This window comes from Zeugodacus cucurbitae, chromosome 3 (genome assembly GCF_028554725.1).
Source record: "Zeugodacus cucurbitae isolate PBARC_wt_2022May chromosome 3, idZeuCucr1.2, whole genome shotgun sequence".
Lineage (NCBI taxonomy): Eukaryota > Metazoa > Arthropoda > Insecta > Diptera > Tephritidae > Zeugodacus > Zeugodacus cucurbitae.
Genome location: NC_071668.1, coordinates 39,370,963 through 39,392,026, shown reverse-complemented (window position 1 = coordinate 39,392,026; position 21,064 = coordinate 39,370,963). Strand labels below are relative to the sequence as shown.

The 21,064-nt window shown below is 38.1% G+C and overlaps 2 protein-coding genes across 20 annotated transcripts in view; one reads left to right on the top strand and one right to left on the bottom strand.

Moving 5' to 3' along the window:
- LOC105220257 (FERM domain-containing protein 3) overlaps positions 1-21,064 on the bottom strand; it is a 363,284-nt gene that overhangs the window by 103,126 nt on the left and 239,094 nt on the right. The gene's annotated exons all lie outside the window — the stretch shown is intronic.
- Positions 1-21,064, top strand: part of LOC105220101 (uncharacterized) — a 271,949-nt gene that overhangs the window by 164,905 nt on the left and 85,980 nt on the right. For 12 of the 16 annotated variants that reach the window (XM_054226385.1, XM_054226391.1, XM_054226404.1 and 9 more), the window contains one exon: positions 3,638-3,828. The exons of 2 other annotated variants lie outside the window; for them this stretch is intronic. In XM_054226385.1, the coding sequence (XP_054082360.1) occupies positions 3,638-3,753 (116 nt within the window). In that variant the 3' untranslated portion in view covers positions 3,754-3,828. Of the gene's footprint in view, positions 1-3,637; positions 3,829-4,078; positions 4,668-13,293; positions 13,736-21,064 lie in introns of those variants that run through there. 2 more of the 16 variants (XM_054226383.1, XM_054226384.1) reach the window with 2 other exon arrangements.

Here is a 21,064-nt window from a genome sequence, read left to right as displayed (position 1 = left end):
ACTTGTTATATTATAGATTATTCGTTTAGGATCATTTGCGATCTCAAGGGCAAACAAAATTGTTTCTTGTCTATTGTTATTTAGGATCACTTGCGATCTGAAGGGCAAACAAAATTGTTTTTTTAGCTATTATTCGTTCAGGATCATTTGCGGTCTCAAGGGCAAACAATCCTTTACATTGCATACATTAAATACTAGGGTCACTAATGAATATACCGTTAAAACACCGTTTTAACGATATTTTTTTTTTAATTGAAAATGAAATCACTTAAAGGAACATTTTAATTAAGTTTTACTATCAAAATAACTTACAAAAAAGTAAAAAATAATTTAAAAGTGCACACTTTTACTTTTTCTTTTATGTTCATTGGTACTACCTCTTAATTAACCCCAAATATAGTATTATTACTATAACTCTTACAAAAGCAAACTTTATACGAAAAGAAGGTACTTTCTTGTCGTTTTTGTTCATAATTAATCAGAAAATCATAAAATAAAGTTTAGGACAATGAAATTTTTTTTTTATGTAGAGTAGTGTTAGTTTTACATACCTATCAAACTTATTGCGAGTGTAAACTGACAATAGATAAACTACTGTCGACTACCGATGCTATTGCAATCAGTAGCTATTGTCGATCAGTAGCTCAACCATGGCCTGTGAATGCTTTCCAATCGCTCATTTGTCGAAAATATTTTTCAGTCGGTAGAGATATTTCAACGTCGATTAAATTACACAACAGCAAATTAAAATATAATCGAATCAATCGACTGGAGTCTATTCTACCACCAGTCGACACTCGAAATAGGGAGGTGTAATTACAGAAATATCGTTCTTCCGAGCCTCGCAATCCAAAACGAAACTGAAAGGAAAATGAGTTTGCTGCTCACATTTTTAATTGGAGTACTTGTGGACCGAAGACAATTCTCGTTTTCAGAAAACTTTGTGAAGCCTATGAAGAATCTAAAATAGGCATCTGTAGAATTGCTTACAATAAACTATTAGTTTCTGATGAAAGTACTCGAAGAACTATTCCCGACTCACTGTCCAACTTTCTGTACATGCAGGCGCTGGATAACGGGTATTGCTAGGTCAATAAAGGCAGTGTAGAGACTTTGAGCAACACGAATGATTCAAATAATATAAAGAGATCCATTGACATCCAGACGTACAAATTTATGTCATTACACAATTAATAATACGAACAAGTAGGAATGTTTGAGTTAGGGTGTAACCGAACGTTATATACTATCACACAATGTGACCCACATATTCGTAATAAAGTCTACTAGAAAACAAAAATCATTGTATGTAGTATATGGAGGCTGGGGTAATTCCTGGACAATTTTTACCACCAAGCTATTTTATAATTTGATTATAAATGATGATAATTATAATGATTTGATTGGCATTGGGATGCCAAGGAAGTAGTTGGATCAAAATTTCAGTGAAATTGGTCGAGTAATTTCTAAGATATGGTTTGTGAGCCATAAGCGGACGGAGCCACGCCCATTTTAAATTGTGTATACAAATATGAGTGTAGCCCTTTAGTGCCATCTTTACCATGAAATTTAAGATTTCTGCTGTTTTTCCTTACTGAATTGAAGTATTTTTAATAGTTTTCAACCGATTTCCTGCATTTTTACACTGTATAAAGAAAGCGGCTCAAGGAAAAACCTCTATAGAGTTTTGTTGATATAGCTTTAGTAGTTTACGAGATATATATAAAAATTTAGTAGAAGGCCATGCCCACTTTCCCAAACAAGTATTTCCAAATATGCCCCTTCCTAGCTATTTTTATAGCTTTATTTATGGCTTAGTTATGACACTTAATAGGTTTTCGGTTATCGGTGGCAATGGGTTGATTAAGATCATATGCAATACCAACTTCCTCACCGTGTCAAGGAACACCTGTAACAAGTTTCATAAAGATGTAAGATGTTTCCGCCGCAGTTTAGCGAAACCTGGACAATGAAGGAGAAAGTGGCTCGATATGTAGCCCCATCGGGCAGTGTTCAGTTCTATCATTACGGCGAGCTGAACCTTACTAAGAACAAATAAGGTTCTATAAATAATAATAAACAAAATAGCAGTGGATCTCCTGCGATCACCTTGGGCTAGAATGATCTCGCAGTCGCCGAGGTACTGGTCGATGTCCAATGCCTACAATTTTCATATCCCATCTCCCTGAGAATGATAGTGGTTTTCGCGACGATACACCTACCGTCTATGCCCACGGGAGCTAAATACAGTAAAGAAGTGAGTGCCGATAGGTGTTCGAAATGCACCACATAACCCTACAAGAGCCACTTATTGCACGCTCACTAGTATTTTTGGGGATTAGTTTAATTACATATATGTTTTACTTAATGGCATTTTTTGGGGGTAGCAGGTCCGAATATGTCCATCTACAAAAACATCAGAGATTTCGCATTTTTTACTACAGTTGACTTTTGCTCGGACTGATAGACATCTGGAATTCAACTCGTCTCGATGATATACATATGTACATACATATATACAACTTCTCTACCTCGTTTAGTTTTAGGTGTTATAAACAGCCGTTAGGTGGACAAAATTGTTGTAATTTGCGCAAAATAGTGCGAGGGTATACAAATAAAACATTAGCATACGCATCAAATTTTTAAAAATTTGTACAATTTTGTAAAATAAAATATTGGTTCTGAAATATTTTATTTTTTGAATTATTTGAAAGCTGTCATTTATTTATATAACGGAATGAAAACGAGAACGAAAATGAACAAATTTCTCATTTTTCAAAACTGGAAAAATACAAGTCACTCGTTTTTGTATTTAATTTAATATCACATTCACTCGGATTCCAGAACCTGCCTGTATATCTTAAACTTTTGGTTCTAGGTGACACATACAACAGTTAGGTGAACAAAACTATTATACTCTATGCAACATGTTGCGAGAATATAAAAATATGATGTGGATATTAGTGCTTTAAATACTACCTCTACCAATTCTGTGAAATAACGTTAGTCCTTATTGCCCGACGTGTAAAATTTTCATAAATGAATTTAAACCCCATTTTTTCATTCCACTTGCTTTTTAAATATAAGGAAAATTATTACAGAATAACAAATTAGTCGTCAGTCCATAGAGGAGATTTAAAACTCACATCGAAGTCTTCAGTTGTGAGTAGGTTAGGTTTAGCGGATTAGAGTACCACACTCCGGTTTTTGTTCTTACGTTCTTCTGCCTACAATCCATATTAATCGAAAGTACTTGCTATAGTCAAAGCAATTACTTTGAATTGCGTTTAACGAAAATGTTACTGAAAGAATGTTTCTGTCAGATTCGAATATATTTTTAGAGTCATATTTAATATTTTGTAAAGGAAAGAGGAACATTTTTTCATTGGATTCACAACAGGGACTAAAGTTACGTATAATAGCAGTCTGTCGCATCATATACAGAAAATTTAACGTTACTTTTGACAATTCGCTGATGTATCATTTTATAGTCTTTTGTTTTAAAACTACAGTAGCAACAAGACTGGCTTCTACCATATACTTTATTAAGTGGTTGTTTTTGACTAACTGAATATTATTATATTAACTATTCAAAGGTAACCTAACCTAACTATTCAATACGGTAATACATTTACAGGTTTAATATCATTACTTAAAATAATGTCAGCATCAAGCAATAAAATCTGCACTGGATCATTGTGCAATATTTCCGAGATTTTCATAACAATAACCACGGGAAGTGCTTTATTTTAGTGAAAATCAACTTATAACGAGCACAATATATCAAGGGTTCAATTCACAAAACTTACGCTCTTCTGTAATATAATTGTGAGTATAATTTTAACAATAATGATTATTTCATCATATGTAAGATATTCGTTTTTTGACCCTCGCCAGCCTTTAACGCACAAATGTTTAATATTTGGTTAACTGCTCAAGTATTCGAAAACAAATAAGATATCTTTAATATACGCTAACTTAATAGGAAAAATATGTAATCGGGATTTTATTTCATATACTGCAGTTGTCTAGCCCGTCCATTCAATCATTAACTATTTAACAACTCTCATTGTTTCAGTTGACTTCATTAAATAAAATTGAGCGTACAGATAAGGATTATAATTTGGAAATAATTGAAAAGACAATTCATTAAAATAAGTGAAACGATGCTCGATGCCAAAGATGGATGAAATCGCAAGACAGTCCCTATATTCCGAAATCTACTTAGAATAAATATTTTATAATTTTCATCAAGTAAGCAAGAAGATAATGTTACACCTAGCTAAGAGGGTCAGATTCTCAATACATCTTCTTCTTGACTGGCGTAGACACCGCTTACGCGGTTATAGCCGAGTCCAAAACAGCACGCCACGCATCTCTCCTTCTGGCAGTTTGGCGCCAATTGGTTATTCCAAGCGAAGCCAGGTCCCTCTCCACCTGGTCCTTCCATCGGAGTGGAGGTCTCCCTCTTCCTCTGCTTCCACCAGCGGGTACTGCATCGAATACTTTCAGAGCTGGAGCACTTTCATCCATTCGAACAACATGTCCTAGCCAGCGTAGCCGCTGTTTTTTTATTCGCTGGACTCTATGTCTATGTCGTCGAATAACACATACAGCTCATCGTTCCATCGTCTGCGGTATTCGCCGTTGCCAATTCTTAAGGGACCATAAATCTTCCTACTTAGTCCATAGTAGCACCTGTTGGCAAGAGTGATTCTGCGTTGGATTTCCAGGCTGACATTGTTATTGCTGTTAATGCTGGTTCCCAGGTAGACGAAATTATCTACAACTTCAAAGTTATGACTGTCAACAGTGACGTGGGAGCCAAGACGCGAATGCGCTGACTGTTTGTTTGACGACAGGAGATATTTCGTCTTGTCCTCGTTCACCACCAGACCCATACGTTTCGCTTCCTTATCCAGTCTGGAGAAAGCAGAACTATCGGCGCGGTTGTTGTTTCCAATGATATCGATATCATCGGCGTACGCCAGTAGCTGTACACTCTTATAGAAGATTGTACCTTCTCTGTTTAGCTCTGCAGCTCGTATTATTTTCTCCAGCATCAGGTTAAAGAAATCACACGAGAGTGAGTCACCTTGTCTGAAACCTCGTCTGGTATCGAACGGCTCGGAGAGGTCCTTCCCGATCCTGACGGAGCTTTTGGTGTTGCTCAACGTCAGCTTACACAGCCGTATTAGTTTTGCGGGGATACCAAATTCAGACATCGCGGCATATAGTGCTGTCGAAAGCAGCTTTAAAGTCGACGAAGATATGGTGTGTGTCGATCCTATTTTCACGGGTCTTCTCCAAAATTTGGCGCATGGTGAATATCTGGTCTGTTGTTGATTTTCCAGGTCTAAAGCCACACTGATAAGGTCCAATCAGTTTGTTGACGGTGGGCTTTAGTCTTTCACACAATACGCTCGACAGAACCTTATACGCGATGTTGAGGAGGCTTATCCCACGGTAATTGGCGCAAATTGTGGGGTCTCCCTTTTTGTGTATTGGGCAGAGTACACTGAGATTCCAATCGTCAGGCATGCTTTCTTCCGACCATATTCTGCAAAGAAGCTGATGCAAGCACCTTCTCAGCTCTTCGCCGCCGTATTTGAATAGCTCGGCCGGTAATCCATCGGCACCCGCCGCCTTATTGTTCTTCAAGTGGGTAATTGCTATTCGAATTTCTTCACGGTCGGGCAATGGAACATCTGCTCCATCGTCGTCGATTGGGGAATCGGGTTCGCCATCTCCTGGTGTTGTACTTTCACTGCCATTCAGCAGGCTGGAGAAGTGTTCCCTCCACAAACTCAGTATACTCTGGTCATCAATAACTAGATCACCTCTGGGGGTCCTACAGGAGTGCGCTCCGGTCTTGAAACCTTCAGTTAGTCGCCGGATCTTTTCGTAAAATTTTCGAGCATTACCCCTGTCGGCCAGCTTGTCAAGCTCTTCATACTCACGCATTTCGGCCTCTTTCTTTTTTTGTCTGCAAATGCGTCTCGCTTCCCTCTTCAGCTCTCGGTATCTTTCTCATCCCGCTCGTGTTGCGGTCGATCGCAACATTGCGAGGTAGGCAGTCTGTTTTCTCTCCACTGCGAGACGACAATCCTCATCATACCAGCTGTTTTTTTGACTTTTCCGAAAACCAATGGTTTCGGTTGCAGCTGTACGTAAGGAGTTTGATATGCCGTCCCACAGCTCCCTTATACCGAGATGCTGATGAGTGCTCTCAGAGAGCAGGAGTGCAAGTCGAGTAGAAAATCGTTCGGCTGTCGGTTGTGATTGCAGCTTCTCGATGTCGAACCTTCCTTGTGTTTGTTGACGTGTACGCTTTTCTACACAGAGGCGGGTGCGTATCTTAGCTGATACAAGATAGTGGTCCGAGTCGATGTTGGGACCACGAAGCGTACGCACATCAAAAACACTGGAGACATGTCGTCCATCTATCACAACATGATCGATCTGGTTGCGAGTGATTCGATCCGGGGACAGCCAAGTAGCTTGATGGATTTTCTTATGCTGGAATCTAGTACTACAGACGACCATATTTCGGGCCCCGGCGAAGTCGATCAGCCTCAGACCGTTTGGTGATGTTTCGTCATGGAGGCTGAATTTTCCGACTGTTGTGCCAAAGACACCTTCTTTACCCACCCTAGCGTTGAAATCGCCAAGCACGATTTTGACATCGTGGCGGGGGCAGCGCTTATAGGTACGTTCTAGGCGCTCATAGAAGGTATCTTTGATCACTTCGTCCTTCTCTTCCGTCGGGGCGTGGGCGCAAATCAGCGATATGTTGAAGAACCTCGCTTTGATGCGGATTGTGGCAAGACGTTCATCCACCGGAGTGAATGCCAGGACTCGACGACGGAGTCTCTCTCCACCCACACCGAATTTGCGCTCCTTTATATGGCCGCTGTAGTGGATGTCACAAGGACCCACCTTCTTCCGTCCTTGTCCCGTCCATCGCATTTCTTGGATTGCGGTGATATCAGCCTTTACTCTTACGAGGACATCAACCAGCTGGGCAGAGGCACCTTCCCAATTAAGGGTCCGGACATTCCAGGTGCATGCCCTTATTTCGTAGTCCTTTAAACGTTTGCAGTGGTCGTCATCAAAATTGGGGTCTCTCATCCGAGGCTGTTTTTTCTTTTTCATTGGGGGGTGTTTTTATGTGGTGGGTCCCAAACCCTATGCACAACCGCATAGGCGGGTTTCGCCTTCTCACTTTAGCTCGCCTCCAAACGGATGTCTGTTGGCTACCCAGAGGATACTTGGTCTAAGACCGGATGTCGTGAGCTGCTTGAGCCACATGTAAAAGAATCGTTCCTGGCCACTCCCAAGTGAATGACAATCAGAAACTTTCCTCACTTACGTGAACTTCTACATATGACTCCATCCTCCTCAATTCTCAATACTACATGAGAGTATTACTCTTAACACTATTGTAGTCTGTGTACATTAAGATGGTTAATTAAGAAAAATGTCTTGTAAATTCGTTACCACAAGTGAATGCAATTGATTGCATAGTTTGGAGTTATAACGAATGTCGGATTTGAAAGCCCTACGTTCAGAGTAGAACAGAATTTAAGTAATTATCGTTTAATTAATATATAAATAAATCGAAAATCATATTTCGTATCCATCGGAATATCAATGTACAAAATATTTTAACAAAATTATGTGACGATTACCTTCGACGTACAATAAATTAATACCGAAGAATCAGTAAAATCGATCCATGAATCGTCCTAAGATTTCAGAGTGGCTATTCGACAAACCCTACCAGTTGTTTAAACTAGCTGGCAGCACTTTGAGCGCATTCATTTTAACACATGCCCTCTGAATTTATAAAGTATTGTAAGTCTTAAGTTTTTAAAGTTAATAAAAAACTTTGTATTGCATTGAGATTATGTGACTGCGTCAGCCATTGATACGGTTCTATAAGCGCCATGATTGTTCCGAACGCACAATTTTACAGGGCTCTGCAATAAAACTTATTTAATATCTTCAGGTACTCAGTTTTAGTCACTGTTTTGTTAATGAAATATCAAAATTGATAATAACTACTTACAACCCTTATACACTGGTTATATCGAAAACTTCTAAAGTGTTTTTCAATAGGGTAACTACAAAATGAGACCGATGGGGACAGCCATATTTTTCCCGCTCTTTCGACAATTCTCTTCAGTAAGGTTTTGCCATTTTATCTTGGAAACATAAATACAGTTGAAGTGAACGCAAGTGCAATTCTCAGTGCCACGGAAAAGTCTAAATTACATTGTTAAACTGAATGCGAAACCGCATTTTTTGTGCATTAAAGAAAGACACAGGTCCTGGTTCAAATTGAATATATCTTCACCTTTGTGGTTTGCGGAATCTGATAAAAAAGAAAACAAAATTACTTAAACATTTCGTTAGTGAAACGAAAAAAAAAAAACAAAACGTTATTATAAATAGAGACAGCCGTATTAAACACGTGCGTAAGCAAATAATTATATGTACAATCAGCTGTTCTCTTCTTATACAGGTTTAATAAATTTTTTTTTTCAATATTTCCTTATTTATTGAATCTGCTTTTACTTTAAGCCTAACAACAAGTTATAAAATCTTAAATCTATTTAAAAACTAGACAAGCTCAACCAAATGATTGAGCTGTATTGGTGAAACGTTGCTCTTTAGTTCGCAGGCATATCCCTTCTTTTTAGGCGTGTTTGATCGCAGGAATGTACTAAAGCATTAGCCAATGGGTTTGGGTGATCACGGAGTTTAGATAAATATTTCAATCTGCTGTCCTCTACTTCTTTCTTTACCATAGGGATACCAAGATCTTTATGGATATTTTCATTGCGCATGTACCATGGTGAGCACGTGATTGATCTAAGCAACTTCGATTGGAACCTTTGTATTATATCAATATTAGTTGCAGAGGTCGTACCCCACAGTTGAATGCCATACATCCAAATTTTCTTTATGACCGCATTGTATAAAAGCACTTTGTTGTCTAAGCTAAGTTTAGAGTTTTTATTTAAAAGCCAATTTAAATTTGCAGCTCTTATCTTCATGCACGTTATTTTACTAGATATATGTTTTCTCCACGTAAGCCTTCTATCTAGGTGAATACCAAGATAGGTAACTTCATTCGCTTGAGGCACTAGAATATTGTTCATTTTTACTGCCGGGCACGTTTTTGGTCTTAGGGAAAATGTAACATGCTTGCACTTTTGTTCATTTACATTTATACGCCAGTTTGCTAGCCATTCTTCGACAGAACTTAAGTGCTTTGCTAATATTCTTGATGCTATAATGGGACATTTGTTACGACTCACTAAAGCTGTGTCATCCGCAAAAGTTGATGTCAAAACATTATTAGCAGTTGGAAGATCAGCTGTATATATGATGTAAAGAGTTGGGCCTAAAACACTGCCCTGTGGTACTCCAGCCCTTATTGAACGTTCATCAGATATAAAATCACCTACTTTTACAGCAAATTTTCTATTTTTTAAATAGGACTCCAAGATTTTATGCAATTGGAAAGGTAAACTTTTTTTAATCTTATACAAAAGTCCTTCATGCCACACTTTATCAAACGCCTGAGCCACATCTAGAAATATAGCAGAACAGTACTCTCTATGTTCGAATGCCGTCCTAATTTCGTTAGTAATTCTATTTACTTGCTCTACAGTGCCATGTTTTGCACGAAACCCGAATTGGTGCGTTGGTATAACATTATTTTCATGAAGGAAAGGAGACATCTTTGATAGTAACACTTTTTCAAATATTTTAGAAAGACAGGGTAGGAGACTGATTGGTCTGTATGAAGACGGCTGTGTCAGGTCTTTCCCCGGTTTATCTATCATGATTATCTGCGACTTTTTCCATGAAATAGGATAGTATCCGAAATTAAAAATTGCATTAAAGAGCAAGGAGAGCACTGTTAAAGCAATATTTGGTAACTCAATTAGCATTTTTGGAGTAATATTATCGTGTCCTGACGATTTTTTTGGGTTAAGCTCTTTTATGATACTAACAATTTCAGTAGTTGAAGTCTTAATAGACCCAAGCGACTCGTTTGCGGTATTGTGGATGATTGGCAACTTAAAATTGTTCTTTGGGCAATTTGATTGAAATACCTTTTCTAGGTGATTTGCAAAACAATTTGCCTTATCTTCGTCACTTCGTTCCCATTTTCCACCCAAGCCTCTTAAAGGCATGTTGGAGTCGACTGGAGGCTTCGTAGACTTTTGGGCTTTCCAAAGGGAGTTTCGTTTACTTGAATTTGGACACAGTTTCTTTATATAATTTTGAGTGTTATATTCTTCCTCGCTTTTAAGTGCTTTTTTTAGTTTACGCACAGCAGATTTCAGTTGGAGCTGAGTAGAAGGGGAACGATTTATTTGCCATTCACGTCTAGCTCGCCTTTTTTCATTTACAAGCTTTTCAATTTCGCTATTAGTGATTTTTCGGCGACCAAGAGGCTTATAATTCTTATTTGGTGTTGCTGAGACTGCTGCATTAGTTATTATATCATTGAGTTCTCTTATGCCTTCGTCAATGTCACATTCTGTGTTTATTTTTAGATCAATATTAATGTGGCTACTTACGTATTTTTTGTATTTTAGCCAGTTCGTTTTATGAGATGTTAGGCCCACTTTCGTTTCAACAAATATGGGTTGTTCACATAACTTTATTAGTACAGGCGAATGATCAGAAAATAGATCAGTACATGTATCAGCTATCATAAGCGATCTATCTATATTTTTGATTACAGCGAAATCAATTAGATCTGGTATTTTGTTACGATCACTGGGCCAGTATGTTGGCTTGCCAGGAGATATTATATCAAGATTATTATACTTATTCATAATAGTGTTGTACAGCTGGCGTCCTTTCGGATTAATAAGACGTGAACCCCAGTACATGTGTTTTGCATTATAATCTCCACCTGCTAGAAATCTATGACCTAGCGTACCAAAAAAGTCTTTAAATTCTCTATCTGTAATTATAAAACGAGGTGGGCAGTATATAGCCGTTAGATTTAAATCACAATTCCGATTTTTTAAGGATATTGTTGTAGCTTGTAAGTGGGCTGTAGCATGAGATTCCCGAGCATAGTGGTTTAACCGATTTCTAACCAACACTGCCGTTCCACCGTGTGCTTTTCCATCCGGGTGATTTGTAACATACAGTCTAAATCCCGGTATTTTAAAATTGTTTTTGTTTGTCAGATGAGTCTCTGATATTAGCATTACATCTATATTTTTTTCAGACAGAAATTTAATAATCTCTAATTTATGTTGGTTAACACCGTTAGCATTCCATATACAGATATTTAGTACGCTCATTTTTTACTTAATAAAGTTTGCAGCATTTGGTTTTGTGATTTTATTAAATCTTGGATCATGCTTTGCATAGTAGACATAAATTGTGTCATACATTGCGTAAGATTTATAATCATGGTTTCAATACCTCCTGTTGGTGGATTTTGCGGTAGTTGCATTTGTACCGTGTTGCCTTTTACAACATTGGCATAGCTCCCTTGTACTGCAGTATTTTTAAGTATACCGGGTTTTGTAATGTGGTCTGTGATATCTATAATTTCATTACGGGGTGTATGTAATATTTGGTTACGACGTGCTTGAATTCCCTGTGATAGCTTCGATTTTAAATCTTTGTATACAGGACAGCCCCTATAGTTAGCAGTGTGATTTCCTCCACAATTGCTGCATTTTTTAGTTAAATCTTCTTTCTTAATTGTGCATTTGGAAGTGGGATGTAAATCTCCACATACCACACAAACACTGCGTAGGGTGCAATAGGATTTGGTATGCCCATACTCTTGGCAATTGGTGCATTGTACTGGACCATTTCTTTTGTGTGGTTCTTCTACTGTTACTCTACGGTGTAGCAAATATTTTAAGTTATATATAGGATGCGTTTCGTTTTTTTTAAGCTGGTTAGAATTCGGCATCAATTCAATTCTAAACATGGGTTGTGGTACTTTGTTTCTGTTGAAGATATTTACGACAGTTCTAATTTCAAAGCCGCATTCTTCAAGAGCTTCTTTGACCTCGCTGGAGTCTACGGAAGACTCTATGCCTTTAACTACAACAACTAAGCCTTTAGAGCTCTTAAGTTGGTAAGAATAATAGTTCTTATTTTTAGTTGACAAAAACTTAACAATGTCCATAAAACTTTTTTCAGTGTAGGACTGTATTTTAGTTTCGTCGATATTGCCTTTTTTCAAAGGCATTATATGAAAATTGTTGCTACCTACAATTTCACTTAGTTTAGCAACAAGTGCATTTGAGCTACGCTCTCGCAGATATATTGGTGGCGGTTTGGCATTGGCTGCTGTGGTGGTACCCTACGCAGCGTCTTCCGAATCATTGCTTAATAAGGCAAATCTGTTGCCCTTTAAAATCTCGGGTTTATTCTTGAGTGGCGTGCCGCCTTGAAATTTTTTAGGATTAACCGCTGACTTTGAAGGACTTAACTTCCTTTTTATATTGACGTAGCGGTCAATGCCAATCTTAACAGATGAACATTTTTTCATAGGTACATTCTCACCCTCTTTTTTGTTTTCTTTCGCTGTCATTTCACTTGCCGGTACCTGCGTATTTGTTGGGGCGTTCTTGCTTGTTGCTAGCATCTGTGGGCTGCCGTTCTCTGTTGATTTTGTTGTTTGTAAGACCAGCTTAGGCACAGTTGGTCGCTGTGATAAAACATCCTTCTCACCGTTGCCTTGTTTGTTGGTGGGAGCTGGTTTTGCAGGCTCGACAAAGCTAAAGTAAGCATTCAGAGAATGCCTACGGCCTTGTTGGTGAGGCTGCGCTGCGCTCATAATATTGTTATTATTTACCACTCACTAGTTGTTATTTTATTATTTTATTTGTTTGTACACTGTTTTTTTGTGATTTTTTATGTTTTGATTATCACTTTCGGCGTTAATTCCTAACGCTTGCTTTAATGCACTTTTTAAGATACTTGTTTATTGTTCTTATATTTTTTTTTTGTTTTGTATTTTGAAAGATTTCACGGACCGCAACGAGAACACGTCCGTATGGTTTGAAAGCTCGCTCAAAAAAAAAAAAAAATAAATACAGAACAAAAAGTTTTATTCCCAACTGCATTAGAGACCAAACGACAGGTTGCTAACACACAGTAGGGAAATCGCTAAAAACAAAAAATGGCTGAACCTCAACATGAGGTGACGCCGAGAAACAGTCCAAGCTCGTTTATAGTAAATATAATTAAATAATTACAAAAGGCTAACTCTCTTGTATAAAACTTTAGGAGCGATGTGTAATCAATTAGACGAAGATAATATAGCACTCAAAAAAGTAAACGAAGAACTGAAAGCCAGTAAAAGCAAGTTAGTAAAGCACCAAAACCATCAAATGTTAGTGTTGGTGAAGTATACGAAACGGATGAAGATGAACTAGCTAAAGAATCTGAGTGGCTACTCAAAACGAAGCGCTCTTCAATAAAACGTAAAGCTGATAGTTCCCCAACAATTAATAGCCCTTTTGAAAAATAAAAAAAGACGTCCATTAATGATACCAAAATTCAACCACCAATTATAATAAACATTGTTAAAGGTTTTAATAAATTACATTCGAATATTACCGCTTTAAATATACTTGATGCTACTGACTATCGCACAACAACAAAATTCTTGTCAAACGAAAATATACCTTGGTTTAGCTACGAGAGCAAACATAACAGGCCAATGAAGGTAATGATAAAAAATTTACACCACTCAATTCATCTTGAACGACTTTAAAGATCAAGGCTTTAATGTGATGCTGAAGAGGACATTAAAAATGTTTTTCGGGTGCAACCGAATATTTTATACTCTCGCAATTTATTGCTATATTTTTATTAAGAAAACACACAATTTGACCCATATATTCGGCATAAATATATTTCACATATTAACCGATTTATAAGCTATTAAGCTCATCGTATTTTTGAAAATCCTATAATTAGGTATTCTCATATATTCCTATATAAGGGAAGTTATGACCCGATTTTAACCTTTTCTGGTACAGAGACACACTATTAGAAAAAAAATATTTCCTCTGAATTAAATTAAGATACCTGAGAGATTTACCAGAATATTCGGTGAAAAGTTACCATGGGGCACTGAGTTCTTCATATTCGATATCCGGGGCATTGAAAATTTATAATCCGATTTCGACAAATTTTTCAGATCATAGACCACAGATCATATACAGTATTTGTGCAAAGTTTTATTTCGCTATCTTCATTGGTTCCTTATGTATATATTATAAAGTGAAGGAATAAGATGGAGTTCAAAAGTGAGTTACATGGCAAGTTGTCGTGGTTGTGAACCGATTTCGTCCATTTTCCACACGTGTCATCAGGTACATTATATACAGAATTTCATTGAAATCTGTCGAATACATCCTGAGATATGGTTTTTGACCCATAAGTGGGCGATGCCACGCCCCTTTTCCATTTTGTAAAAAAATCACAGTGCAGCTTCCTTCTGCTATTATTTCTGTGAAATTTTGTGTTTCTGACGTGTTTCCTCACTAACGAACCCACTTTTAGTAATTTTCAACCTAACCTTTGTATGGGAGGTGGGCGGAAAGTTTGATTTATATAGCATTATTGTTTTGCCCATTTTCGAAAGCAACCCTCTCACGGTCCCAAGGAATATGTGTTCCAAGTTTCATCAAGATATCTCAATTTTTACTCAAGTTGATATACATACTGATCATTTTGATATACATATATAACTCCATATCTAACTCGTTTAGTTTTATGACTTACAAACAACCGTTATGTGAACAAAACAATAATACTCTCTTAGCAACTTTTGTTGCGAGAGTATAAAAATTTCATATTGGAAAGATATGATCCAGCAATGAGTCGAAATTATTAAAATTTACTATCGAAATTCGGAGTATTGGCCTCAACATTAAAAGCTCTGCGTCCAATGTATGATAAGGCTCATTTATGCCTAAATGGCTTCGTCAATAAGCAAAATATGCGTTATTGGTCAGGCATCCACATGTACTCCATAAGTCACCATTGCATCACGAAAAAATTACGGTTTGTTGCGATTTATGAGCCGGCGACGTCATTGCACAGTGGATCCCCCCATATGCGAAAAAAAAATTGATAGCAATATATTTTAACAAAATGGAAACGAATTGTCTCTAAAATGACCAAAATTTTATATAATAAAATAGTTTTGTCTTGAAATCTAATGGGACTTTCTAAAAATAGAATCGAAGACGTACATATTCATTTTAAAAGTGCAGAGAATACTTCTCAACCAGTGGCGGATTCACGGGGGTGGAAACTTATTTCCAGTGATGCTATTGAAACAGGCAATAACGCCAATATGCGTAAAATCTGGAAAACATTCCCAAAAGACGTTTTGTTCACTGCTTCTAATGCTTCGAGAGCATTCCGAAAATGCTTGCCCCTGAAGTTCGCTGTTTCCACTTTTTCACCTCCGCAAGAAAGTTTTGTTCTGAACAGTTGATCTTCTTCTTCTTCTTGACTGGCGTAGACACCGCTTACGCGGTTATAGCCGAGTTCAAAACAGCGCGCCACGTATCCCTCCTTCTGGCAGTTTGGCGCCAATTGGTTATACCAAGCAAAGCCAGGTCCCTCTCCATCTGGTCCTTCCATCGGAGTGGAGGTCTCCCTCTTCCTCGGCTTCCACCAGCGGGTACTGCATCGAATACATTCAGACTTGGAGCACTTTCATCCATTCGAACAACATGACCTAGCCAGCGTAGCCGCTGTTTTTTATTCGCTGGACTATGTCTATGTCGTCGAATAACACATACAGCTCATCGTTCCATCGTCTGCGGTATTCGCCGTTGCCAATGTTTAAGGGACCATAAATCTTCCGCAAAACCTTTCTCTCGAAAACTCCTAGTGCCGTCTCATCGGATGTTGACATCGCCCACGCTACTGCACCGTAAAGTAGGACGGGAATGATGAGACACTTGTAGAGTTAGGCTTTTGTTCGTCGAGAGAGGACTTTACTTTTCAATTGCCTACTTAGTCCATAGTAGCACCTGTTGGCAAGAGTGATTCTGCGTTGGATTTCCAGGCTGACATTGTTATTGCTGTTAATGCTGGTTCCCAGGTAGACGAAATTATCTACAACTTCAAAGTTATGACTGTCAACAGTGACGTGGGAGCCAAGACGCGAATGCGCTGACTGTTTGTTTGATGACAGGAGATATTTCGTCTTGTCCTCGTTCACCACCAGACCCTTACGCTTCGCTTGCTTATCCAGTTTGGAAAAAGCAGAACTAACGGCGCGGGTGTTGTTTCCAATGATATCGATATCATCGGCGTACGCCAGTAGCTGTACACTCTTGTAGAAGATTGTACTTTCTCTATTCAGCTCTGCAGCTCTTATAATATTTTCCAGCATCAAGTTAAAGAAGTCGCACGATAGTGAGTAACCTTGTCTGAAACCTCGTCTGGTATCGATCGGCTCGGAGAGGTCCTTCCCGATCCTGACGGAGCTTTTGGTGTTGCTCAACGTCAGCTTACACAGCCGTATTAGTTTTGTGGGATTACCAAATTAAGACATCGCGGCATAAAGGCAACTCCTTCTCGTGCTGTCGAAAGCAGCTTTAAAGTCGACAAATAGATGGTGTGTGTCGATCCTTTTTTCACGGGTCTTCTTCAAGATTTGGCGCATGGTGAATATCTGGTCAGTTGTTGATTTTCCAGGTCTAAAGCCACACTGATAAGGTCCAATCAGTTTGTTGACGGTGGGCTTTAGTCTTTCACACAATACGCTCGACGGAACCTAATACGCGATGTTGAGGGGGCTTATCCCACGGTAATTGGCGCAAATTGTGGGGTCTCCACTTTTTGTTTAACGCACTTTTAGTCATTTTTAACCTAACCTTTGCATGGGAGGTGGGCGTGGTTATTATCCGATGTCTTTCATTTTTGGACTGTATAAGGAAACGGCTAAAGGAAACGACTGCAGAAAGTTTGGATTATATAGCTTTATTGGTTTGCGAGTTATATACAAAAAACCTATTTGAGGGCGGGATCACGCCCACTTTTCCAAAAAAATTACATTCAAATGTGCCCCTCCCTAATGCGATCCTATGTTCCAAAGTTTATTTTCATAACTTTATTTATGGCTTAGTTATAGCTCTTTAAGTCTTTTTGGTTATCGCCATGCCAGTGGTCCGATTCTGCCCATCTTCGATCTTAACTTTCTTATGGTGCCAAGGAACACGTGTTCCAAGTTTCATTAAGATATCTCAATTTTTACTCAAGTGATAGCTTGCGCGGACGGACAGACGGACAGACAGACATCCGGATTTAAACTTTACTCGTCACCCTGATCACTTTGGCATACATAACCCTATATCTAACTCGTTTAGTTTTAGGACTTACAAACAACCATTATGTGGACAAAACTATAATACTCTCTTAGCAACTTTTGTTGCGAGAGTATAAAAAAACAAAACGTATCCTTTAATAACTGAATTTTCGCGAGGGAACTGCTTTCTTTCCTGAACTGGAATGATTTTAAATGTATTTTTAAATGAAAGGTATGGTGCCAAGGAACACGTGTTCCAAGTTTCATTAAGATATCTCAATTTTTACTCAAGTTATAGCTTGCGCGGACGGACAGACGGACAGACAGACATCCGGATTTAAACTTTACTCGTCACCCTGATCACTGTGGCATACATAACCCTATATCTAACTCGTTTAGTTTTAGGACTTACAAACAACCATTATGTGGACAAAACTATAATACTCTCTTAGCAACTTTTGTTGCGAGAGTATAAAAAAACAAAACGTATCCTATAATAACTGAATTTTCGCGAGGGAACTAACGGGGATTTTAAATGTATTTTTGTATGTGCCAATAATAATAAAAGCCAATTTGTGTTGTATTTTTTCACTATCGCAAAAAATGTTGCTAATACTACGTTCGGACCAACATTGAAAACCTCTTGAAAACACAATTTGTGGATTGTGGAACCACAGTCGTTCTGGCGGACATTTTGTGTTTTCGATGTGTTTTCATTGACAATTCACAAATTTATTTGTTTGTTTACATTTGAGCTTTTTTATACTCCCGCAACGTGTTGCTAAGATAGTATCAAAGTTTTGTTCTCATGTTGTTTGTAAGACATAAAATAAACGATATAGGGTTATATATATCAAAATGATCAGGATAACGAGACGAGTTAAAATTCGTCTGTCCGTACAAGCGTTTACTTGAGTAAAACTTCTGATGTATTAATGAAACTTCAGGAATTACACCATCTTTCATATAATGATTTTTGTTTTCTAGTGGTTTTGTACCCAATACATGAGTCGAGTTGCATGTAATTTTAAAGCGATTTTTCTGCAAAAAAATTTTGAATTTATTCTGTCTATAAAATTTATTTCTGCTACAAAAAGTCACCATTCGAGAAAATAAAAGAAAACGCGCTTAATAACATTAAACAAATAAATTGCGAGAGTATAAAATGTTCGGTCACATGCGAACTTAGCCCTTCCATTCATATTTTTATTACTGTTTCTCCATTTTTTTGACAAAGTAGTGGACAATGTAGTTGTTTACAATATCAAATGACAATTTAGAGCGGGCAAATAATGTTGACATAAATGTCCTAGATCGATATAAAAAAATCGATTTAATCGACCAATCGTCCTAGTAAGGGGCATATTTGGATGTCGATTTTTGGGGAGGTGGGCGTGGCCCCTCCCCCAAATCGATTATTTGTATATATACGATGGGCTTAATAGCTTATAAATCGGTTAATATGTGAAATATCTTAGCCAAATTAAGTGAGCATATAATGTATGTTGGTGATGAAAATGAGTGAAATCGGTTCAGGAATTACTTCAGCCTATCTACTATATATGTATATGATGGTTTTCGTTTTTCTATCGGACTTTACGCCGAATATATGAGTCAAATTGTGTATGATCTTATTAAAAATATAGCAATAAATTGCGAGAGTATAAAATGTTCGGTTGCACTCGAACTTAGCCTTTCCTTACTTGTTATACTCTCGCAGCAAAGATGCTATGAGAGTATTATAGTTTTGTTCACACAACAGTTGGTTTTAAGTCCGAAAACTAAACGAGTTAGATATAGGGTTATGTATATCAAAATGATCAGGGTGACGAGTAAATCCGTTTGTCTGTCTGACCGTCCGTCCGTGCAAGCTGTAACTTGAGTTAAAATTGAGATATCTTGATGAAACTTGGAAGACGTATTTCTTTGCACCATAAGAAGGTTAGGTTCGAAGTTAGGCGTAATCGGACCACTGCCACGTCGCACATAGGGATATCCGTGGCTGAAATTCAAAAATGGCATGTTGTCTGATTTGAATGAAAATTTCACAGTTTGTTACCAACTATCTATACATTATTTTCCCAAGTATTAGGATTCTATCTGCAATAGTTTTTTGTCCAGAACTGCCCAAAGTTGGTGAATGTGAAGAACATCAAAATTAGCAAAAAATTTACTCAAAAGTCAAAACATTGATACAATAAAACAACTATTGAAATTAAACTTTATTATTATTTTTCTTTTATAATATGTATCAAAAAAAAATTTGCATCAAAATCCATTGAAAAAAATAATGCATAAAAAATTTTGTGGAACAACACAATTTGGACGTCAAAATTTCAATGTTCTACAAATTCAAAGTGGTGCATCTTTTTAGCGCTGTCTACCGCTGTCGACATACATATACCGAATTAAAGCCTGAAGTCTCAGCTAATCGATAAAAAAAAATTCAGCTGCCCCAAATTGCCCCCCTTGAAAAAAACAATGCGATACTCTAAAATGGCAAGTTACCGCCCAAAAGTATGCAATATATAGCGTACTTTATAAACGTTTGCCTTTTAATACAATTGTTTTTGGCACTGATTTCTTAACATTTTGTTGATATTTTTACCGTAATATTGAATCTTGTTGAACAACAATATTGATCAAATTATATTAATTTGCGAAGTGTGAAAGTGATTAGAGGTCAAGTGATATCAAGTGCTGCAATGGAAAGTTTCAAAATTTCTTATTTAAGAATATGTGAACTTTTAATGGATACCAATAGTGATATTGACATAGTTGTTGAAATTATTGCAACTAATAATATGCAGAGGATGGAGTCATATGTAGAAGTTCACGTAAGTGAGGAAAGTTTCTGACTGCCATTCACTTGGGAGTGGCCAGGAACGATTCTTTTACATGTGGCTCAAGCAGCTCACAACTTCCGGTCTTAGACCAAGTATCCTCTGGGTAGCCAACAGACATCCGTCTGGAAGCGAGCTAAAGTGAGAAGGCGAATCCCGCTTATGCGGTTGTGCGTAGGGCTTGGGACCCACCACATAAAAACGAATAACCAGTGAATAGGAAACACAGGCCTCGGATGAGAAACCCCCCTTTTGATGACGACCACGGCAAACGTATAAAGGACTATGATTTAAGGGCATGCACCTGGAATGTCCGGACCCTTAATTGGGAAGGTGCCTCTGCCCAGCTGGTTGATGTCCTCGTAAGAGTAAAGGCTGACATCACCGCAATCCAAGAAATGCGATGGACGGGACAAGGACGGAAGAAGGTGGGTCCTTGTGACATCTACTACAGCGGCCATATAAAGGAGCGCAAATTCGGTGTGGGATTCGTGGTGGGAGAGAGACTCCGTCGTCGAGTCCTGGCATTCACTCCGGTGGATGAACGTCTAGCCACAATCCGCATCAAAGCGAGGTTCTTCAACATATCGCTGATTTGCGCCCACGCCCCGACGGAAGAGAAGGACGATGTGACCAAAGATACCTTCTATGAGCGCCTAGAACGTACCTATGAGCGCTGCCCCCGCCACGATGTCAAAATCGTGCTTGGCGATTTCAACGCTAGGGTGGGTAAAGAAGGTGTCTTTGGCACAACAGTCGGAAAATTCAGCCTCCATGACGAAACATCACCAAACGGTCTGAGGCTGATCGACTTCGCCGGGGCCCGAAATATGGTCATCTGTAGCACTAGATTCCAGCATAAGAAAATCCATCAAGC